Source organism: Neophocaena asiaeorientalis, unplaced genomic scaffold, assembly GCF_003031525.2.
Source record: "Neophocaena asiaeorientalis asiaeorientalis breed wild unplaced genomic scaffold, Neophocaena_asiaeorientalis_V1.1 scaffold58, whole genome shotgun sequence".
Taxonomy (NCBI): Eukaryota; Metazoa; Chordata; class Mammalia; order Artiodactyla; family Phocoenidae; genus Neophocaena; species Neophocaena asiaeorientalis.
This window is the reverse complement of record NW_020172644.1, coordinates 302703-325706: the sequence shown is the minus strand read 5'-3', so window position 1 is coordinate 325706 and position 23004 is coordinate 302703. Positions and strand designations below refer to the sequence as shown.

Sequence of the window (23004 nt, the reverse complement as noted above, 5' to 3'; positions counted from 1 at the left end):
TAGAAAACTACAGGCCAATATCTCTGATGAACACAGATGCAAAAATCCTCAACAAAATATTAGCAAACAGAATCCAACAGCACATTAAAGGATAGTACACCATGATCAAATGGGGTTTATCCCAGAAATGCAAGGATTCTTCAATATATGCAAATCAATCAATGTGATACACAATATTAACAAAATGAAGTATAAAAACCACATGATCATCTCAATAGATGCAGAAAAAGTTTTTGACAAAATTCATCACCCATTTGCCCGTGAGCCATGGCCACTGAGCCCGTGCGTCTGGAGCCTGTGCTCCACAACGGGAGAGGCCACAACAGTGAGAGGCCCGCATACCGCCAAAAGAAAAAAAACAAACCAATCCAAAAATGGGCAGAAGACCTAAATAGACATTTCTCCAAAGAAGATATAGATTGCCAACCAACACATGAAAGGATGCTCAACATCACTAATCACTAGAGAAATGCAAATCAAAACTACAATGAGATATCATCTCACACCAGTCAGAATGGCCATCTTCAAAAAATCTACAAATGATAAATGCTGGAGAAGGTGCAGAGAAAAGGGAAGCCTCTTGCACTGTTGGTGGGAATGTAAATTGATATAGCCACTAAGGAGAACAGTATGGAGTTTCCTTAAGAAACTAAAAATAGAACTACCATACGACCCAGCAATCCCAATACTGGGCATATATCCTAAGAAAACTGTAATTCAAAAAGAGTCATGTACCACAATATTCATTGCAGCACTATTTACAACAGCCTGGACATGGAAGCAACCTAAATGTCCATCAACAGATGAATGGATAAAGAAGATGTGGCACATATATACAATGGAATATTACTCAGCCCTAAAAGGAAGCAAAATTGAGTTACTTGTAGTGAGGTGGATGGACCTAGAGTTGGTTATACAGAGTGAAGTAAGTCAGAAAGGGAAAAACAAATATGGCATGCTAACGCATATGTATAGAATCTAGAAAAAAAATGGTTCTGATGAACCTAGGGGCAGGATAGAAATAAAGATGCAGACGTAGAGAATGGACTTGAGGACACGGGGAGGGGGAAGGGTAAGCTGGGATGAAGTGAGAGAGTAACAATGACATATATACACTACCAAATGTAAAATAGCTAGCTAGTGGGAAGCAGCTGCATAGCACAGGTAGATCAGCTCGGTGCTGTGCGACCACCTAGAGGGGTGGGATAAGGAGGTGGGAGGGAGACGCAAGAGGGAAGGGATATGGGGATATACGTATGCATATAGCTGATTCACTGTGTTATACAGCAGAAGCTAACACAACACTGTAAAGCAATTATACTCCAATAAAGATGTTAAAGGAAAAAAGGGGAAAAAAAAGAAAGAAAGGAAAGTGCAAAAGGAAAAAAAAAAGGAGGACAGAATGGCTACACCAAACCACCTTATCAGGTATCTGTTTAAAATGGGATTTTTCCCTTAAAAGAAATTCAATAATCTCAGTTTCTTGCAAAGTCACCAATAAGACTATAATTTTAGTGATAACTACCATTAAAAAATATAGCCATGGGGCTTCCCTGGTGGCGCACTGGATAAGAATCTGCCTGCCAATGCAGGGGACACGGGTTCAAGCCCTGGTCCGGGAAGATCCCACATGCCGTGGAGCAACTAAGCCCGTGTGCCACAACTACTGAGCCTGCACTCTAGAGCCCGCGAGCCACAACTACTGAGCCCGTGTGCTGCAACTACTAAGGCCCGTGGGCCTAGACCCCATGCTCCGCAACAGTGTAAGCAACTGCAATGAGAAGCCCATGCAGCGCGACGAAGAGCAGCCCCCACTCACCACAACTAGAGAAAAGCCCTCGCACAGTAACGAAGACCGAACGCAGCCAAAAATAATTAATTAATTTTTTAAAAAAAACATTCAATAACTAAAAAAAAAAAATAGCCATATCCAGTGCAAACTTCACTTTTTGCCAATTGTTACTTTTGGTTTCATTATTTTCCTGTAAACATTCAGACTATACCAAATGAAACAAAAATAAGTGGATTTTGGAACTTGAGGTTATTTATAAAAGGTATTTTAAAAAGACACTGGATGAAAATTATTTTTCCCTTTACTGCCTTCACTCAAGAATAAAATTCTAAATTAACGTTTATAAAATATATCCAGTCATCTCACAAAAACTTGAAGATAATGGAGAAAATGTTTTTTAACACTTTCACACATTCTAAAATGGTGGTAAAACAGATTCTTCTCTAATTCTGTATTAAAATCCATGAAGTCATTTGCTATATTCCAATAAAAAAAATTCCAATTCTCAAATTGTCTCAAGAAAACCAACTTAATCATTTTTAGAGAAATATATTTATATCAGAAAATACAGTCAATCCTCATTATTCACAGATTCTGCCTACTTGCTAAAATTTATTTGTAACCCCCAAATCAATACTGTGTTTCTGAGGTCATCTGCAGACATGCAGAGCTACAAAAAGTGAGTTGCTTGACATGCACATTCCCAGCTGAGGTAGAACAAGGCGACATTCTGCCTTCTAATTCCAGCCCTCATGCTACAAACAAGTGTCCTTTTTGTGATCTATTTAGTACATTTTTCATATTTGGGGGCTTTTTATTGGTGACTTTGCTATTTAAAATGTTCTCTAAGCATAGTGCTGCCTAGTGTTCCTAAGTGCAAGAAGGCCCTGATGTCCCTTATGTAGGAAACACATGGTAAGTTTCATTCAGGCATGAGTCAGTTACAGTGCTATTGGTCATAAGTTCAGTCAATCACCAATATATGTTAAATTAGGCATCTTTAAGTGAAAACATACATAAAACAAGGTTTTGTACTGATCAGTTGATGAAAATGTTCTGACCAGAGGTTTGAAGGAACCTAACCCTGCATTTCTCCAAAAAGCAATGGCCTATTTTTCACTAATCCACTGTTTGGTAACTTTATAGAACACAACCACCACAAATAATGAGAATCAACTGTAATCCTCTTTTCCAACTTGGTAAGAAAAAAGAATAAATTTCCCAAAACTGAATTCTGTAATTTCTAAACCTTCATATTAGGAATTTATCTCCTTATATGACATTGCATAACTACATCTACCCATATTTATTTTTCAATAGGTTTCTTCTTATTTTTAATTTTTTAGAAAATAAACTGTAGGGACTTCCCTGGTGGCACAATGGTTAAGAATCCTCCTGCCAATGCAGGGGACACAGGTTCCAGCCCCAGTCCGGGAAGATCCCACATGCCGCGGAGCAACTAAGCCCATGCATCACAACTACCGAGCCTGCACTCTAGAGCCCGTGATCCACAACTACCGAGCCTGCATGCCACAACTACTGAAGCCTGCGTGCTTAGAACCCGTGCTCCGCAACAGAAGAAACCACAATGAGAAGCCCGCGCACCACAACGAAGAGTAGCCCCCCACTTGCCACCGCTAGAGGAAGCCCACAAGCAGCAACGAAGACCTGACGCAGCCAAAAATAAATAAAGAAATTTATTTTTTTTAAAAAGAAAATAAACTGTAATAATAGTCATCATATTTAACTACATTTGAAAGAAACATTTTACTAGGTACAATAATTTATTCCTATTTTTCTCAGGGATTCCTTGAGATCTTCAAAGAAGAGTTCAAGTTTAACTTTTGAGTACACTGTTCATTCACATTCATGTGTACATAATATTTATGTCCTATAATATTATTTTTCTTAAAAAAAAAATGTTATTGGCAACGTACCACAAGCCAAGTCAAAAGACCAATCAATGACATACTGAAAGAAAATATCTGCACCATAGATAAAGGGCTGCTATTTCTAATATATAAAGAGCTCTTCCAAGTAAAAGAGAATAAAAGACCAACAACCATTAAAAGACTGGACAAAAGAGTAGAGCAGACTATTCATGAAAAAAGACATACAAATGATGCTTAAACATATGAAAAGCTCAATTTCACTTGTAGTGATAGAAATACAAATTTAAAATACACTCTCATTTCTCATCTATTAGATTGGTAAAAATTCAAAAGCTTGGCAAAATACTCTACTGGCAATGCTATGGAGAAACAGGCACTCTCATACATTATTGGTGGGAATGAGAAATGGTATGATTCCTTCAAGAGAATTTTGAAGTATCTAACAGACACAACTTTACCCAACAACCTTACTGCTAGGAATTTGCCCTGAAGACATACCTGCAGTAACATGCAAAAAGTCCATATAGTTATATAGATACAGATATATAAAGTTACTTATTGTCACATTATTTGCAATAGCAAAATACTGGAGACTGATTGCAAAAATGATGGTTCATCCACACAGTAAAATATTATATAGCTATAAACAAATAAAATGAGGATGAGTCCTATGATGTGATAGGTAGTGATTTCCAGGATATATTATTAAGTGAAAAGAATCAAGGTGCTAAAGAATACAGAGCACAGTACCTTATGTTGAATAAAGGGAAACAAGAATTTATACCGGGAGGTGTTTATTTTTGCAAAAAAGTAAAAAATAAAAACCAGACCACAAGTATGATATATTGGTTACCTACAGCAGGTAGGAATAGGATGGAAGGCATAAGGAAGGAATCTGAGTATATGTCTTTATACAGTTTTGATTTTTATACTCAGTTAATATTCTACATAGTCAGAAAAAAAATTTTTTTAAAGAATAAATCAACTATATCCTCATACGAAATATAGACGATGAACTTAACTATATATCAAATGATAACATAATCACGGTAAAGAAAAAAAAGTACCCAATAACTTTGGAACATAATACTCCAACTCTATACTCTCAGGATATACTCTAAACACAAACAAAGAACCAAAACACAACCAGTTTAAAAAAAAATGCAAACAAAGAAAAACTCCAAGAAATTTGTAAGCTTTACAATTTTTTTTGCCAGTAGTGATATTGGTTTAACAATTTGGAAACCATTTGGTGCGCACCATAGAATTGAGGAAGTAAATATACTGATGCTGCTGGGCACCAGGACCCTTTCCACTCTGAGAATAAAGAAACACAATTATGTAATGAAGGGAAGAAAGGAAGAACCCTGTGGTTTAGAACTGGAGTTAGAGATATCAATATGAGCTCATGACTTTTTTCTTAAAAAAGTATCTCCTAGCACATGACCAAAAATATATAACGACAGGAATGGATTATAACACACACACATATTTGCTTATATGTGCCTATATATGCTTATATACACATAACATATTTTTGAAAGGATACTCTGGAAGAAGACTGCTAATTTTGAGTGGACTGAAGGGCTGTGGTAGGAAGGAGACTTACTTTTCACTATATTATCCTCTATTACAGTTGATTTTATCAAGTACATGTAGTACCTATTTAAATACCATGTAATTCTTAATGTAGCCTCCAGAGCAAATATCTCATCCTTTGAACTATAAAGAGAACAATCCAAAACAGACATGACATTCTAACCTTCAGGATTGCTATCTGGCTCATCGGTCTGCCGAGTTCCTTGTTGTTTAAAAGCGGTATTCCTCTTTTTCAATACTTCCAAGCCTTCCAAAGCCGTACTGTGTTCAGACAATGATTTTAATAGGGAAATGCTATTTACTAATCTGGAAAGTTCTGAAGAATGTCTAGGATTATTCCAGTATTGCTTGCTTTCTCCAGCAGTTTCTACATCAATACGGTCCTGGGGTAAACTTCTAGTCCTTCCCAAGTCTTCAGATTCAGGAACATGTGATTCTGTGTCTTTGGAAATAGGATGTTTTTTTCCCAAAAGGCAAAACAAAGAATTGGAAACTTGGGTATGTGATTTATCAAGTGCAATACATTCTTCAGAGTGAATCTGACTGGCATTTAATAGCTGGATACTGTTGTCACTGCTAGAGGTTAATGGTAAAACCTGTTTGGTATGTTTGTCCAAGTCACTTCCCATAATAAAAGGCCGAGGCTGAGCCTGTTCTGAAAATAGGTTTTTTTCAGGATTCTGATGAGTGGCTATGTTTAAAAAATGAGGAATATGTAAATTCGTGTTTATACTTTCAGATTTATTTGGGAATGAAGCACTAATAGATTTATTACTGCCTTCATTATTTTCTGCATATACATCATCAGTCCACTCTAAGGATGAGTCAAAATTGCTTAATGTGTCACTCCACTCCTCCTCTATTTCTTTCTCAGTGTTTCCAGCTTTCCAAGGTCCTCTGTCAAAACCTACACACGTTTTATCACAAAACTGTGATGGCAGAATCTCTTTCATGGGAAATGTCTCTGATAGTTTGCCCCCAGTAGACGTTAAGAGAGGCAAGTGTTCACTGCCAACTTCTTTACAGCTTATATTCTCACATCTTGAATTGCCATCATTAACCAAAGTTTCTTTCACCCAACCCTCTGAATCCTGGGAAATTCTGTTGCTTTCCTCTGATTCCTCCTCAGTGTCACTGGTTTCAAAATTCTTTAGATTAAATGTGACCTCCACAAGTGGCTGTGTTACATTACTCATAGGTTCATGAATATTATTAAGGAGTTCATTATTAGTACTACTTTTAGAAAATATGTCCGTATTATCATCAGAGATCCCAGAATTGTTACTTAGTGAAGATTCAATTTGTAGATGTTTATACTCCTTTTCTGGTGTTCCACGTATATCTATCTCCTGAGCTTTTTTTCTAATGAGAATTGACCCTTTTATGCCCATCTGGTCATTTTGATTAAGAAGTCTTTTATTATTTTTTTGAATGTCAGATTCTGATAACAAGCCATCATTTTCTGCGTTACTACAGGAAACTGGTAAGCTGCTGCTTTCACATAATGAAGGAATTTCTAATTTTCCTTCTTGATCCCAGGTCTGATCATTATCATCTACTGGCTTGTCTTCATTACAGTTTTTTCCATTTTCAGCACCTGTTTCAAAGACCTGTATCCTTTTTTGCACCAAAAGGTCTTTCAAGTTTAAATTACCAACTTGGGCCTTGGGTTTTTTTTCTATATCATTTCCATCTACCGCAGAGGAATGTACAGGCGAACTCTGTGAGGATAAATACATGGCCCACCGGCTTTTATTTCTCATGGTATTTTCTGATTGATGCTGGTAGTGTAAACTTTCTGTGCTCTTCACCTCAGCATACTCTTCTTGTTCAATTAAACACTTTGGTTTAGTAGAAATTTTTAAACTTCCTTGTGGTTGCATCTGAGGGAAATGTCCTGTAATCTCAGAATTTAGTTCCTTAGACGGACTAGTTGATTTGGACTTCAGAAGAGCTAATATTTGGGCTTTGCTTCTAATATTTTGTGAAACTCCTAAACAGTGAGATACCAAACTATCTCTTTTCACAGGCTCATTGGTCAGTAAAGAATCTGAATGCTTATTTACAAAACTGACAGGAGAGCAAAAATAATTTTCTTCACATAGCATTTCTGGGTTAACCTTGAAGGACGAAGTAGAAACAAGTGAAGAAAAAGGTATGCCATTTCTCTCTCTGTTCTTGTAAGTGACAATGTTCTCAGGGTCTGTTGGTATATTATTTATATCTTTCTTGCCAACTGTAGAAAACAAAGGAGGTGTGCTGTAGAATGGAGAAAGAAAAATAGGACCAGGCTTCTTAGCTTCAAATGAAGCAGCCGATTCATTATTTTCTGTAATAACCATTTTCTTCGGCACTTGACGCGGTCCTTGAAAACCCTAAAAATATTAAACAATTATTAGCTGTTCTATATCCTATAAAGAAAATGTAAAATGAACTGACTAAAAAAAACAAGAAAAAGGAATGTGGATGTTTCACAAGGTAATAATTAAGATATAAAGTTTGCTAAGCTAAAATGCAAACACTCATTTGTATTAAGATTAAGGTTTACTTCCTTTCTACCTAGGCATATACTATGAAGCACTGTTTTAATCATACAGTACAATAGCTTCACAATTCACTACTTCTTAAAACAATTTTATAAATATATATTGATTTATTATTTTCAACAGAGAAACTTACAGCAAACTTCCTTTTTAAACCAGCAGGCTGACACCCAAGGGATCGGCCAGAAGATATAAACCTCTTTGAATTCAATGCTGGTGCTTCTTTAACAACATCCTGTTTGACAGCTGTGCTTCCAGTAACTTTAACCTCCTCAACTGTGATTAAGTATCGATCACTTTCTAAATCATCTCCAGGTTTCACCTAAATTTTAAAGAATTAACATCAAGATCATATACATCTAATTATTTGATTACCTATGTGTTCCAATAAGCTTCTAGCACAAGCAAAGACACAATGGATATTCAATAAATAGTTGTTGAATGAATGAATCGATAACTAAATTATTGATTACTATGCACTAGTTAACTATCAACAAGAACAAAAAAAAGTAATACAACAAAAAAAATTCACTAATTTGTTTATTCAACAATATATATTAGGGGGACTTCCCTGGTGGTGCGGTGGTTAAGAATCTGCCTGGACATGCAGGGGACACGGGTTCAAGCCCTGGTCCGGGAAGATCCCATATGTCGCAGAGCAACTAAGCCCGTGCGCCACAACTACTGAGCCGGCACTCTAGAGCCCGCGAGCCACAACTACTGAAGCCCTCATGCCTAGAGCCCGTGCTCTGCAACAAGAGAAGCCACCTCAACGAGAAGTTCGTGCACCGCAACAAAGAGTAGCCCCTGTTCGCCGCAACTAGAGAAAGCCCGCACGCAGCAACGAAGACCCAACACAGCCAAAAATAAATAAATAAACTTATACTAAAAAAAATACATATTAGGGACCTATGTGAGAACTTTTGTTACATGCTGAGGATACAAAGACAAGCAAGGAAAAGATGCCTCCTCTCAATTCACCTAGAATTCATAAATCTAAATGTAATTTTTAAATTAGAGCTATTAGGGACTTCCCTGGTGGTGCAGTGGTTAAGAATCTGCCTGCCAATGCAGGGGACACGGGTTTGAGCCCTGGTCCGGGAAGATCCCACATGCCACAGAGCAAGTAAGCCCATGTGCCACAACTACTGAGCCTGCGCTCTAGAGCCCGTGAGCCACAACTACTGAGCCTGCGCACCTAGAGCCTGTGCTTCGCAACAAGAGAAGCCACTGCAATGAGAAGCCCGCGCACCGCAACGAAGAGTAGCCCCTGCTCACCACAACTAGAGAAACCCTGTACGCAGCAACAAAGACCCAATGCAGCTAAAAAAAATTAATTAAAAAACAATGAAAGCTATTAAATAATCAGTTATATATATATCTTTATAAATTAATGTGAATTAGATACATACTCATAATTATCACAAATTATTGTTAGTTCTTAATCATATTCCCAAGAAAGCATTTTTAATCACTTTAATTAACAAATACAGCACTTGCCACCACTTCTGACTGCAGCATAAACATAAGATTATCAACCTAGTTGATAATATACAAAATCTGTGTATTATCACAGATAATGTGCTCAATCTTTACTCATGAAATAATAACAACAGTCATTACCATCACTAAGTATCTACTAAAACAGTGCTTCTCCAAGACCCTCTTTTGGTAAGTATAAAAATTCCACAACCACTACTGTCATAAAATTTAAAAACAGGTTAAGTACCATGGCCAAAATCAACACAGTGATAATAAGAATATGCATGCATTTTAGCACTTTGAAAATTACTGTACTAAACTGCTAGGCACTTTGCCTAAGCTATTTCTAACTTTCCCACCAACCGAGTAGGCTGTCTCCGGTCTACATTTGACAGCCGAGAAGCTGAACACAGAGAGGTTAGGTTACCTAGGAAGTATGTGAAAGTGGGAAATAAACCAAGAACAAACAAATTCTAATATCCTTATTCTTTACACTAAAATATTCCCTTCCATTTTCCAACAGAGGAAAACATGGAATAAATATTTGAGAAAATATTTTAAATAGGAATAATTTCACAAAATATATCCCACTGTAGGTCTCTGCTTATCAAAACCATATAATAGATTTAGAGTCACTTTCTGGGTTCAAATCTCAGCCTTACCACTTTAACTCTATAAGCATGGGCAAGTTATTTAAACTTTCAGCACTATACTCCTAATCTATAAAAATCACAGGGTCAGGGCTTCCCTGGTGGCGCAGTGGTTGAGAGTCCGCCTGCCGATGCAGGGGACACGGGTTCATGCCCCGTTCCTGGAAGATCCCACATGCTGCGGAGTGGCTGGGCCTGTGAGCCATGGCCACTGAGCCTGCACGTCTGGAACCTGTGCTCCGCAATGGGAGAGGCCACAACAGTGAGAGGCCTGCGTACCGCAAAAAAAAAAAAAAAAAACCACAGGGTTGTATAAAGGTTAAATGAAAAAGTACCTAAAAGCTTTTAGCAGAGTCTGGCTAATAATAAATGTTCAATAAATACTAGCTATAATTACTAGCATTAGTACCATTACTATACTATTTAACAATATTCACAAAGGAATTAAGATTTAACAATAACTTAAAAATAAGATAAATTAAAATACCTCAAGGCACTTAAGAAATAAACTCTCCAAACATTCTCCTTTGTCATCGTATAGAATTGCCTATATTAAAACAAAAAAAGTGTTAAAAATGTTAAAAAGGGACACAACACAATTCCACTTTTCTTAAACATCTTCAAAGCAAATCAAAAATTGTTATATAAGCAAATCATGTAATGAAAGGATTACCCACTTTGTAAACCTGGATTAGAAAGTGCATCTATCTCAAATGTTTTCTAAGCATCCATTCAGTGTGTGCAAAAGAGCAAAGGCATACACATAAATTCAACAACTTATTCCCTACCAGGAGAATCTTGGAATGGAATCAGGATAAATTCAACAACTTATTCCCTACCAGGAGAATCTTGGAATGGAATCAGGGAGAAGACAGAATTGGAATGAGTTACAGGAGGCAAAACAGGAAACACGATCAGTAAAGAGATTATTGTAATGGTGTGATATGAAGGATCAAGGAGATAATTAGAGTTTGAAATAAGTCATTAGCACTGGGATAAGACAATTGTATAAGAGGCATAAAGAGTAAAACTTATGGAACATGCAGGATATGGGAGAAAAAGGAAACCAAGGTGATTGTCATTTTCTGGCTTTCTCCTCGTGTCTCTCTAGCTCTCTAGCCATTTTTCATAGCGGCTTCTCTACTAGCCCCTTAAACATTGCTGTTTCCATCACTTTGGATAATAGTTAGCAGTTCCTTAAAAGATTGAACACAGAGTTACCACATGATCCAGCAATTCCAGTCCTAAGTACGATATACGTACAGAGAAATGAAAACATGTTTTCAGAAAAACTTGCATACAAATGTTCAGAGCAGCATTGTTCATAATACCAAAAAGTAGGAACAACTCAAAAAAGTTCATCAATTGATGAATGTATAAACAAAGTGGGATATATCCATAAAGTAGAATATTATTCAGCAATAAAAAGGAATAAAGTATTGGTACATGCTTCAACATGGATGAACCTTGAAAACATGCTAAATGAAAGAAGTCATTTGCAAAAGACCACTTATTGTATCATTCCATTCACGTGAATAGTCCAGGATACACAAATGTGTCGAGACAGTAAGCAGATTAGGACTGAGTAGTGCCTTTATGGTATTTCTTCCTGGGGTGACAAAAATATTCTAAAATTAGACTGCAGTAATAGTTGCAAAACTCTGTGAATATATCGAGTTGTATACTTTAAATGGGTGTAATGAAAAATGTGTGAATTATATCTCAATAAAGCAGTTAAAAATTTTGGTATTTCTAAGGTCTCCTACCTTTTCTTCTCTACTCTTTACATTCTATTCTCCATCCCTGAGCATATTATTCACAAAATTCATGTCACACTTCTGCTCAAATGTCTCCACAGTTCCCAAAGAATAAGACAAAAGTCCCTACATTAGCCAATAAGGCCTACATAGTCCCCTTTATCTTCATTCTTACCCTTGCTCACTCTACTTGTTGTTTGCCTAACTCACTAGACATACATCTTCATTTAGTTTACTGGTCTGTCTCCTCCATGTTATTTCCACAAAGCCAGGGATTTAACTGTTTTGTTACCTGCTGCATCTGCTAGAACAGTGTGTAACTCCTAACAGGTGCTCAAAAAGTATTTGTTAAATAAATGAATGAACGAATCCACTCCAGGAGCTTCAAATATCATCTAAATGCCAAGTACACCCAATCTGCATCAGTAGCCCAAAACTGTTTCCTGAGTTTCAGGTCCCTATCGCCATATTACTTGAGTGTTTTGATGACACTGAAAATTCGGTATGTTCAAAATGAAACTGTAAATCTTCATTGTTCCCCCTAAACTTGCTTTTCTTTTTCAGATATCCTATCTCACTCAATACCATAATCATAATACAGAAACCTGAAGTCATTCTGGATTCTCTTCACCTTCCATATCCAAGACCTTAAGATTCTATAATATTTTCACAATTTCTCTCGAATCATCCTTTCCCTCCATTGTCAGTGCTAAGGCCTCCCTAGTCAGACCCCCATCACTTTTCATCTACATTATTTTATAGCCTCTTTATTATAACTGTCTTCCGAAATCCAATCTTTCATCCTACATACATAAAAGGTATGTTAGACATTGCTGCCAGAGTGATCTTTCTAAAATAGAGACATGAAAAAAAAACAAAAAAAAAAAAACAAAAAAATAAAATAAAATAAAATAAAATAGAGACATGATTATGTCATTCTTCTACTCCTAATTCTTCACTGGCTCCTCAAGCTGAGCACACAAAGTCCTTCATGATATGGCTCCTGCCTACCTCTTTAGCTGTGTATTCTACAGTTTGCCCACATGGGACCTTCATTCCAGCCAGAGTCAATTGTTCATAATTCCCCAGAAACATTTCACACTGTTCCACACCTCAACACTGTTACAGCAATGACACAATCTTCAATCTTCAGCTCCCCTCCTTCTGACCTATCAATTTTGTTTACAAAACAAAACAAATACTCAAAAAAATACTCTTCATCTGGAAAGACTTCTCTGAACCAGAGTCCAATTTTGATGTCTCTCATTTGTAATCTCATAGACCCTTAAACATATATCTGTATATACTCTAATCCTTAGGCGCTTAGATAAAATTCCCTTGAAGACAAAAACTATAACAGTTACTATTTATTGCATGCTTAAAATGTGCCAGGTACTTCGTTAAGAGGTTTATTTGTTATCTTACTTAACCCTCAAGAAAACTTTATGAAGTATCATTTTCCCCACTTTACAAAGAAGAGACTATACACCTTGAGGGACTAAATAACTTGCTAAGATTACACATCTAGTAAGTGAAGAGAAGGATTCAGGCTAATGTCTATTTGACATTAACTGCTCTTCTACACTGCTTCCATACGTCTTATTTGAATTTTCCCACTGCCCAGCAGCAACATATGTTTACTGAATGATGACTCAGTTAATGGAAGATGAATAACCCTGACAGTAAGAATCTGAATACATAGAGAAAAGGCATTACTATCAAGAAAAATACTGTAAACAATAACTTGGATTTGGGGACAAGGGTTAGGATATGAGATTATTAATTTTCCTGGATCATAGAAAAACTCTCTGGGACTAACTTGTATTTATCTTGCTTTTCTGTAACCTATCAGTGTGAGGTATATAATGGACACTCAATAAATATAAGCTATAGTTGAAGATAAAGTTGGATAATACCACTAGCATAACCTTAATACTTATGATTTTGTACCAGAAGAAGACATGAAAGACAGGCAGAATCCAATCATATGTCTTTTTAACATAACACAAACTATAAGATTTTAAAGACTTGGCCTTAACTGAATAGGAAGAACACCCAAAAAAAACCCCCAGAGTTTTACAGAACAGCATTGGACAGTGAATGGATTAATTAGTTTAAAAGTATCTAGCCTGTTTGACTTAAGTTGACTGAATATTAAGCTAGGACTCAACTAAAAGTTAAACTAAACTAGGTTTATAAACTGAATAGGATCTGTAAGCTGAAATTCACGGCTTAAGGCAAAACTAATTTTTCTTTTACTTTTCTGGTTTTTTGTTGTTGTTGTTTTTGTTTTTGTTTTTGTTTTTTTTTTTTGGTACGCAGGCCTCTCACTGTTGTGGCCTCTCTCGTTGCGGAGCACAGGCTCCGGACGCGCAGGCTCAGCGGCCATGGCTCACGGGCCCAGCCGCTCTGCGGCATGTGGGATCTTCCCGGACTGGGGCACGAACCCGTGTCCCCTGCATCGGCAGGCGGACTCTCAACCACTGCGCCACCAGGGAAGCCCTTGTTTTTGTTTTTAAAGAATAGTGCTCACTTCCTTCCCTACCATCTCTTTTATTTTATTTTCTTTGGCCACACCGCACAGCTTGTGGGATCTTAATTCCCCAACCAGGGGTTGAACATGAGTGAAAGCGCAGAGGCCTAACCACTAGACCACCAGGGAATTCCTACTTTTCTGTTTTAATAAATCAAATGTTAATTTAAAAAATGATAAGTAGTCTTTCTACATTAAAATTTTTCTCTTAGTGATAATTTCAGAGTGATAGATATGTAGAATAAGGACAGAATATGGAGATCTTTAACTGCTGGCTTCATTCAGGAGGCCACAATCTTGTCAATGTGTCCTATATGTTATCAACTCATTTATAATAAAGTTCTTCTTTTAAATTAGTAATATTAAAAGAAACAATAGAATGGTTAGGGCATGGGCTCTGGAGCCAAAAAATCTAAATTAATAAATGACTCCTCCACTTTCTAGCTGTGAGATCTATGGGCTTCATCTCTCTGAGCCTTAGCTTCATCATCAATAAAATAAAGATAAAAATAGTGCCTAACTAATAGGGGACTTATAAAGACTAAGTAAGTTGATACATTTAAAGCATTATGCCTGGTACACAGTAAGCACTTGATAAGTTTTTTTTAAAGAAATCAAAACAGGGTGATGGGCCAAATGGGTGAAGGGGGTCAAAAGATACAAATATCCACTACAAAATAAATAAGTCATGGGGATATAATGTACAGTACGGTGACTATAGTTAATAACACTGTATTGTATATTTGAAAGTTGCTGAGAGTAAATCTTAAAAGCCCTCATCACAAGAAAAGAAAAAGAATTTTTCTAACTATGGATGGAGATGGATGGTAAGTAGACTTATTATGATCATTCTGCAATGTATATAAATATCAAATCATTAAGTTGTACACCTGAAACTTAAATGTCAAAACTATACCTCAATAAAATAAATGACTACAGCAGATTGCTCTGTGGCTGGGCCTCATCCCATCCGTGGAGGGCCTATATAGAACACAACGGCCAAGTAAGAGAAAACTCCTCCTGCCTGACTGTCTTTGAGCTGAGACAACAGTTTTTTCCTACCTTCTGACTCATACTGAAATACTGGCTCTTCCTGGGTCTCAAGCCTGTTGGCATAAACACTAAAACCACATTATTAGTTCTCCTGGGTCTCCAGCTTGCCAACTACAGATGGTGGGACTCGTCAGCCTCCATGATCACATAAGCCAATTCCTTACAATAAATCTCTGTCTTCTCCATAGAGAGAGTGACAAAGAGAGAGAGACAGAGATAATTTATATATCTTTATATATAAGAGCATGTAATCCTGAGTCCTGACTAAAATTTTAAGTATGGGAAGAGAATGAGCCCACAGAAAATACTCAGAAGTGGGCAGTAAGCAACATCAGGAGAGCATGGTGTCACAGAAGTCAAATGAAGAAGTGTTGTGAAGAATGGAAGAGACAAGCGTGTTAAATAAGGTCACGAGAACTGATAAGAGAAGAACATGAAAATTTGACAGATGGAGATAATCAGGATGGGAAACCCAAGGAAGGATCACCATATCTAGCAGGGTTGACGATTATCCTAGTAAATAATTTTCTCAGGACTGATAGGATCATATCATAAAATAACAGATTCAAAGAAAATCCAAAAATAGAAGAATTCTATACATAATTTCAGAAATTGGCAGCTTTTCTAAAATGGTATGTCAACTCTATGTACCATTACACTGTGAGCATTATTGTGTTAGAAATATATATTTTTTTGTTTGTTTGTTTTTTTCTTTTTTGCAGTACACGGGCCTCTCACTGTTGTGGCCTCTCCCGTTGTGGAGCACAGGCTCCGGACGCGCAGGCTCAGCAGCCATGGCTCACAGGCCCAGCCGCTCCGCGTTATGTGGGATCTTCCCGGACCGGGGCACGAACCCGTGTCCCCTGCATCGGCAGGTGGACTCTCAACCACTGTGCCACCAGGGAAGCCCTAGAAATATATTTTAATAGTAGTTTTTTCTGTATAGTTAAACTCTTATTACCTGCAAAGAGAAAAAGTGTGCCAGGACTTCCCTGGTGGCACAGTGGTTAAGAATCTGCCTGCCAATGCAGGGTACATGGGTTCAAGCCCTGGTCCAGGAAGATCCCACATGGCACAGAGCAACTAAGACTGTGTGCCACAACTACTGAGTCTGCACATTCTAGAGCCCGTGAACCACAACTACTGAGCCCACGTACCACAACTACTGAAGCCCGTGTGCCTAGAGCCCATGCTCCACAACAAGAGAAGCCACTGCAGTAAGAAGCCCACACACTGCAGTGAAGAGTAGCCCCCCACCCCGCTCAACGCAATTAGAGAAAGCCCACACGCAGCAACAAAGACCCAACACAGCCATAAATAAATAAATAAACAAACAAACAAATTTAAAAAAACAAAAGAAAAAAGTGTGCTAAAATTCCTGAAAAGTTTCATAGAAAATCTAATTTTAAAAAAATAACCCGCGTCCCCTGCATCGGCAGGCGGACCCTCAACCACTGTGCCACCAGGGAAGCCCAATTAAATAGTATTAACTGAACTTTTATAATGCACAAATGAATCACTGTGGTATGGGAATCATTTGACAACTTCTGTTTTCATATCACATCAGCTTATGGACATATCTAAGATTTTATCATCTACAGAGTTTTCTTAATATTCAATCAAAAGGCAAGAACCCAACTCTTAGACTCTGTAGTCAACTGCTATGCACTTACTTTGTTTCCTAAGTGAGTGATCTTCAGAATTCCATCTTGCCACACTTTTGACTTCTTCATCTTTTGATGAGTATATAGTACCTTATTTCCAAAAGTACAAAGGAAAGAAATGGTTTCTATTTACAAGTATTAAATGTTATATATTTTTATACCCTTCCTACCTACAAAAATATTGAAGACATCTTTTATCAAAATAAAAGCACAGATATAACAATAACAACAAACACCAACAACAAAAAATACCTGGTAGCAAAAGGCAAGGGAGGGGAGAAAGGAGAGGTAAAACCTAAGGAAGAAACTGAAAAGTTAACTGAGCAACAAAAACTATTTTGAGCTTCCTAGTCATTTGTGGGATGGAAAAAATTGTACAGTTCTCAAAGTCCAGGAGTACAGAGACTCCTAGAGGTGTCCCCCTCAAGACTTTTTCAGGGGTCTGTGAAGTCAGAACTATTTTCATGATGTTGTATGTATCTCAATCTCACTCCTTTGGTCATGTACTTAGTAGAAGCTCCCAAGGTTATATATATGCAATATTGCAAGATTCAATTTCCGAATGAATGCAGAAGCAGATCTGAGAATCTAGCTGCTTCTATTAAGTCAAATATTAAAGGGATTTGCAAAAAATGCACAGCACTGCTACTCTACGTTTCTGTTGTTATTGGACCATAAACTTTTCATTAAAAATGTAATCTATGTTAAATGTAATGGGCTTATTATTTTTAATGAATTAATAAACATTTTAAAAATTTCCATTATAATTTCTAATATGAAAGACAGCACTAGATATAAGGCCCATAATCAAAAATTCTTTGGGGTCCTCAATAATTTTTAAGAGTATAAAAGGGTCCTTAGACCAAACAGGTTAACAACCACTAATCTAGAAGAGGCATGCCAGTCCTTCAAGAGAAAGAAATTATTTCCTGGTCCCAAACTTCCAAAGAATTTGTTCCAAAGGATTTTGTATAACCAATGTGTAGGGTTGCCAGACACAATATAGGGCAATATTTGGGACATATATACTTATACTAAAAAATTATTCACTGTTTATCTGAAATTCAAATTTAACTGAGTGTCCTTCTTTTAGGTTTGGGTTTTTGTTTTTTTTTAATTTATTTTAGGTTTTTTTGCTAAATCTGGCAAGACATTTGTGAAACATGGAAAGAAGGAAGAAAAAAGGAAATAGTGAAAACTGGTAAGACTTACAATAAATTCTTGGCTTTCCATTGTTTCTTCTGAAATTATATAGTCAGGTCCAGAAAATAATCAGTGGTCATTCAACAATTTATATCACCTAAAATGAAAAATGACAAAGAATATTCAACCCTGATGAACAGAGTAAGTATCAAATACAATTTTTCCCCCACAATCTCTTGACCAGAGAGAGGCATCTAAGCTTCCTGAGACTACGTAACTATCAAGGCAAACACAGGTATAGGGAATTCCCTGACGCTCCACTGGTTAGGACTCCACGCTTTCACTGACGAGTGCCCGGGTTCAATCCCTGGTCAGGGAACTAAGATCCCACAAGCCATGTAGCACGGCCAAAAAAAAAAAAAAAAAACCCACAGGTGTAATCAAATTATCTGCCACTGAGGACACGATAGAATAGTGACACTACACCGTGGAAAAAGAATTTGCCAAGTAAAGAGAAAATCAAGTAAAATATATAAAATAATTAGTAGGCTGCAAACATTTTTCCAGCTGCCATAATATGTATCAGAAAATATGATTCTTCCCTTCCCCCCAAGCTTGATTCTTTACAGAAAAAGCTTCAATTTTTAAAACTTTCTGAGTTGCTACGATCACCACAAGATGGCCCTCTTGCATTTCAAATTTTTCATTTTACATTTTAAAGTCAATATAACACAGTATCTAAGACCAAATATACATTATAATACCTCTCCAAGGAAAAACTTTTCCAATATCATTGCAGTGAGTACTGTAGTTATCCTCCGCTATTGGATAAAATTATTACTGTGGACAAATTTGGAAATCTAAAATCTGAGGGTGAACTGAAGAAGTAAGTAGAGATGCCAAAGAAAATTATTATCATTATTATTTTTTTTGGCGGTACGCGGGCCTCTCACTGTTGTGGCCTCTCCGGTTGCGGAGCACAGGCTCCGGACGCGCAGGCTCAGCGGCCATGGCTCACGGGCCCAGTCCCTCCGCGTTATGTGGGATCTTCCCGGACCGGGGCACGAACCTGTGTCCCCTGCATCGGCAGGCGGACTCTCAACCACTGCGCCACCAAGGAAACCCCAAGAAAGTTATTTTTAACCACTGCCTTAGGTCCCTGGGCCAACAGCATTAGCATCACATGGGAACAAGTTAGAAATTCAAATTTTTGGGTCTTGACCTATTAAATTATAAAGTCTGGGGTTGGGGCTGGATGGCCTGTAATTTAACAAGCCCTGCAGGTTTTAGTGATACATGCTCAAATTTGAAACCCAGACGGATTCAATAAAGCTATAATTTGCAATTCTGGATTAAATTCATCCTATATACATATAATATATATAAAAACAGGCCACCTACATATTATTTATAAATCACATATATTTGTACTTACTGCGTGCCAGACATTGTGCTAGGCCGAGATACTAAATTGAACACAATACTATTCCTAGTCTCAAGGAATTTTCAGTATAGCAGGGTAATAAACGGTAATTACAATAAAATGTGGCAGGAATAAGCACAGGAGGGGCACCCAACTCGGTTTAGGGCATGAAACAAGGTTCCCTGAAAGACATAATATCTAAGCTGTAAACTGAAATAATCATTAACCAAGGAAAAATGCCAGGGAAGGTATTTCCAAATAGGAATCAACATGTCCAAAACCCTGTGGAAGACACAGCAAAGCATAATCAAGGAACTCTAGTACAATCAAGTGTAAGATAGTGAGTTGTGAGAGATAACACTGAAAAAGTGAGCAATAACAGGATTCAAGGGGCCTTCTGTTTTATGCTAAGTTGTCTGGACTTTCTATAAAGACAGTAGGAGGCCAAGGCAGGATTTTAAGAATAAGATTACATAATGTGACTTGGGTTTTACAAAGATTGCTCTGGCTGCCAAATGGAGAAAGGGTGTCGCAAGGGGTACGCAAATGAGATGTGAATACTTGCCCCACGACACAGTGCACAGGACAGGACCCAGACCTACAGAGGCACTGCGATTCAGAAATATAACTCCCATATCCGATATCCCTCCCCTGCAGCCCACGGGATTGCTAGATGTCCAATGAATGCCAAGAAGATAACAGAGAGGTCCAGAGAAATACATCATTCACTGCTGCTTTTATAGCAACTTGCTTCTAGCCACTGAATGGGTTAAGACATCCTATATATGTAGGTAAGACTACATGGTGTCAAAACAATGCCTGGCATGTGGCAGGTGTTAACATTAAGCCCCTTTAATAACAGCTATTATTTACTCAGTGCAATTATATGCTAGACACTGTTAAAATGCTTTAAATGTTCACACCTTATGGTATAGATACTATTTTTTATATTCATTTTACAAAAAAGGAAACTGAAGTGCATAATAGGTATGTAATCTGCCTAAGATCATGAAGTAAATAAATGGCAGACTCAGAATTCAAAATTAAGTAGTCTAAACTCTGGTGCTCATATTCACAAAAACTACATTATGTGACTATTTGTTGAACGCCTACTGTATCAGGCAGGAATGGGACTAGATACCTTACATATAATATTTATCATCTCATAATCCTGAAAAGTAGTTATTACCATCACAATTTACATATTAGAAATCCAGTATTTACTAATTTAGGATTGCTTATATGCCATTTACAAACTGCAAAATAAAATTTCCCATTGTTTTCCTAAATTAGAAAGATTACTTGTTTAAAATTTAAAAGGAACTGAGAAGGTCCAAACTCATATATGTGGTAAGTTAGTTTATAGGACTAGACATAGAAAAAAAAGACTAACTGGATCTTAAAATATTTAGAAGCCCTAATTCCCACATTCAAAGGTGAGTCAACACCCCTTTCTTACCATTAAACAGGAAAAACGTTTTTAGCGAAAAGCATCATATATTTCAGTGAGGTGCAAAGATAAAAAGCTTTCTGAAAGTATTCATCTACCCATATCTCTAAAACAATTCAAGTGTTGACCCACCTCTAGTGGGTGAAACCTTAATGTGCAAATAAGTTTTTGGCATGGAGACCCTAGCTGTTCTGTGATACTTAAGTACAGAAATACATACATATCTTCACACATACATTATTGTGCTGCTTTATAGATTTATGTATAAAATTCTGTGTTATCACTAAAATGAGATGTTTTCTGTTAAGTACGACGAGATGTTTTTGGTTCTTTTGTTTTGGAACAAGCAGGATCTTTCGAATCCCTAAATGATTCAGAGATTTAAGAGTCACGAACCCGATAGCTTATTAAGAAAGCATCCAGTCCAGATAACCAAAAGACGCTCACATTTCATTTGCCAAAGTTTAATTACCATGATCCTGTGTAACCAAATGACAGTGGAGAATTGACCCTTTGTCAGTCCCCAAAACAAAGAGCAAAACCATCTCTGGTTCTCACACGTATGTGGGAACTGCAAAGTAAGGGCTGGGAAAGGCGATGGAGACACCAGTTCTTACAAGTTGTCCGAGAACCCTGTGATCCAATCCTGGTTCCACACGGCTTCCTTACCGGTCCGCTTCTGGCGGAGCAAATTCCTTCGTCCAGTCGCGCCAAAATCAGTGACACCACCTCTCGCTCAAAACTCCAGCCTAACCCTCCTTACTCCCCGGAAACCCCGTGAAACAGTTCACTTCACCCATCTATTGCACAAAATACATTTTCGAACGTCTCCCGCGAAAAGCCGTGACGTCATCCACTCGCGACCACACCAGATCAATCTCCAATATTTAGCCCGCCCAAACCGCCCCGGCGAAAACCGCCGTTTTCAAACTGCCAATCAAATTCTTCATCGTCTGCGAGCCTCCGCAGCGGCCGCCTTCTCCGATGCCCCGCCCCGCACGTTGAGGCAGCCCTCGCCTGTGACGTAAACGACAATCGCACAGTCGCTGGGCCTGTCTTTTCCGAGGCGTACGGAAGAACGCTGTCGCTCCTCCTATGACGCGAAAACAACTACGACTTTAAGGATCGGGAGACGGGAAGAACTGGAGGACGCAGTCTCTGGCCCTGTATTTTGGGAGTTGGACGGAGTAAGTTCTAAGTGGACTATAGGGTCGCCCAGGTTAGGTGAGGTCTGAATTTCTCTCAGTCCTTTTTTATGCAGCCCATTCTAACATCTGTCCTTCTCACCCCGCCCCCTCCCATCAACCGTCAGTTTGCTCGTCGTAGTGCTCTGTGCGCACGCGCAAAAGTCCTCCGGCAGCCCTTGTAGTTCCCAATTTTCAGTGATTGGGGGCGCGTGTTGTCCGGTGTTGGAAGGTTCGGGGCCGTCCAGCGTTTGGCGGCGTCCGTGCCGGAAGGACGGGTACCGAGAGAGGCAGTAGTCGAAAGTGAAATTGCTTTACTTCACAGGTTCGAGTTTTGCTGGCTAAAAGATAACGAATGTGAGGACTTGTATTTTAAAATTAAGTCATTTTCTTTCTCAGAACTTTAGTCCTTGTCATTCAGAGAGCTGAAAATCCAGTTATGGAAGGAACAAATAATAAGCGTTAAATAGTGTACCGAGTACGTTAATAAACTTACTTAAGAGAAAACAGATGAGGAGGCAGTTGATTACGGGAGACGTGGTAGTGGAAGGCTAGAAAGAGTAAGATACCATTTAACCTGGGCCTTGAAAATTGTATAGAAGTTTATAAGGCAAGGAAGACGAGAAGACTCATTTAAAGCGAAGGCCCAAGAGACAAGAAAGTGGGTACTGCTGAATAGTCAGCTGTGACTAGAACAATGGTTCTTAACCTTTTGGGCACACCATTTCCTTTTAAAACATGATTTTAAAGCTATGGATGAGCCTCCCAGGAAAATGCATGTACATGTGAAAACATTTTGCTACAAATTTTTCTAAGAAAAATTGTGGAAGACGTTGAAA

General features: G+C 37.9%; 2 protein-coding genes across 4 annotated transcripts in view; one reads left to right on the top strand and one right to left on the bottom strand.

Moving 5' to 3' along the window:
* Nucleotides 1–21778, bottom strand: part of ZGRF1 (zinc finger GRF-type containing 1) — a 61943-nt gene extending 40165 nt beyond the window's left edge. Inside the window, exons 1-6 of the mRNA XM_024739476.1 lie at nucleotides 21651–21778; nucleotides 18178–18265; nucleotides 16975–17055; nucleotides 10446–10505; nucleotides 7963–8148; nucleotides 5447–7658 (exon numbers count right to left, since the gene is read on the bottom strand). Coding sequence (XP_024595244.1) covers nucleotides 5447–7658; nucleotides 7963–8148; nucleotides 10446–10505; nucleotides 16975–17055; nucleotides 18178–18198 — 2560 coding nt within the window. The 5' untranslated portion in view covers nucleotides 18199–18265; nucleotides 21651–21778. The remainder of the gene's footprint in view (nucleotides 1–5446; nucleotides 7659–7962; nucleotides 8149–10445; nucleotides 10506–16974; nucleotides 17056–18177; nucleotides 18266–21650) is intronic.
* A 252-nt stretch (nucleotides 21779–22030) lies between these two features.
* Nucleotides 22031–23004, top strand: part of LARP7 (La ribonucleoprotein 7, transcriptional regulator) — a 19676-nt gene continuing 18702 nt past the window's right edge. For 2 of the 3 annotated variants that reach the window (XM_024739477.1, XM_024739479.1), the window contains exon 1: nucleotides 22031–22168. The gene's annotated coding sequence lies outside the window, so the exon portion shown is untranslated. Of the gene's footprint in view, nucleotides 22169–22401; nucleotides 22523–23004 lie in introns of those variants that run through there. The other variant, XM_024739478.1, reaches the window with a different exon arrangement.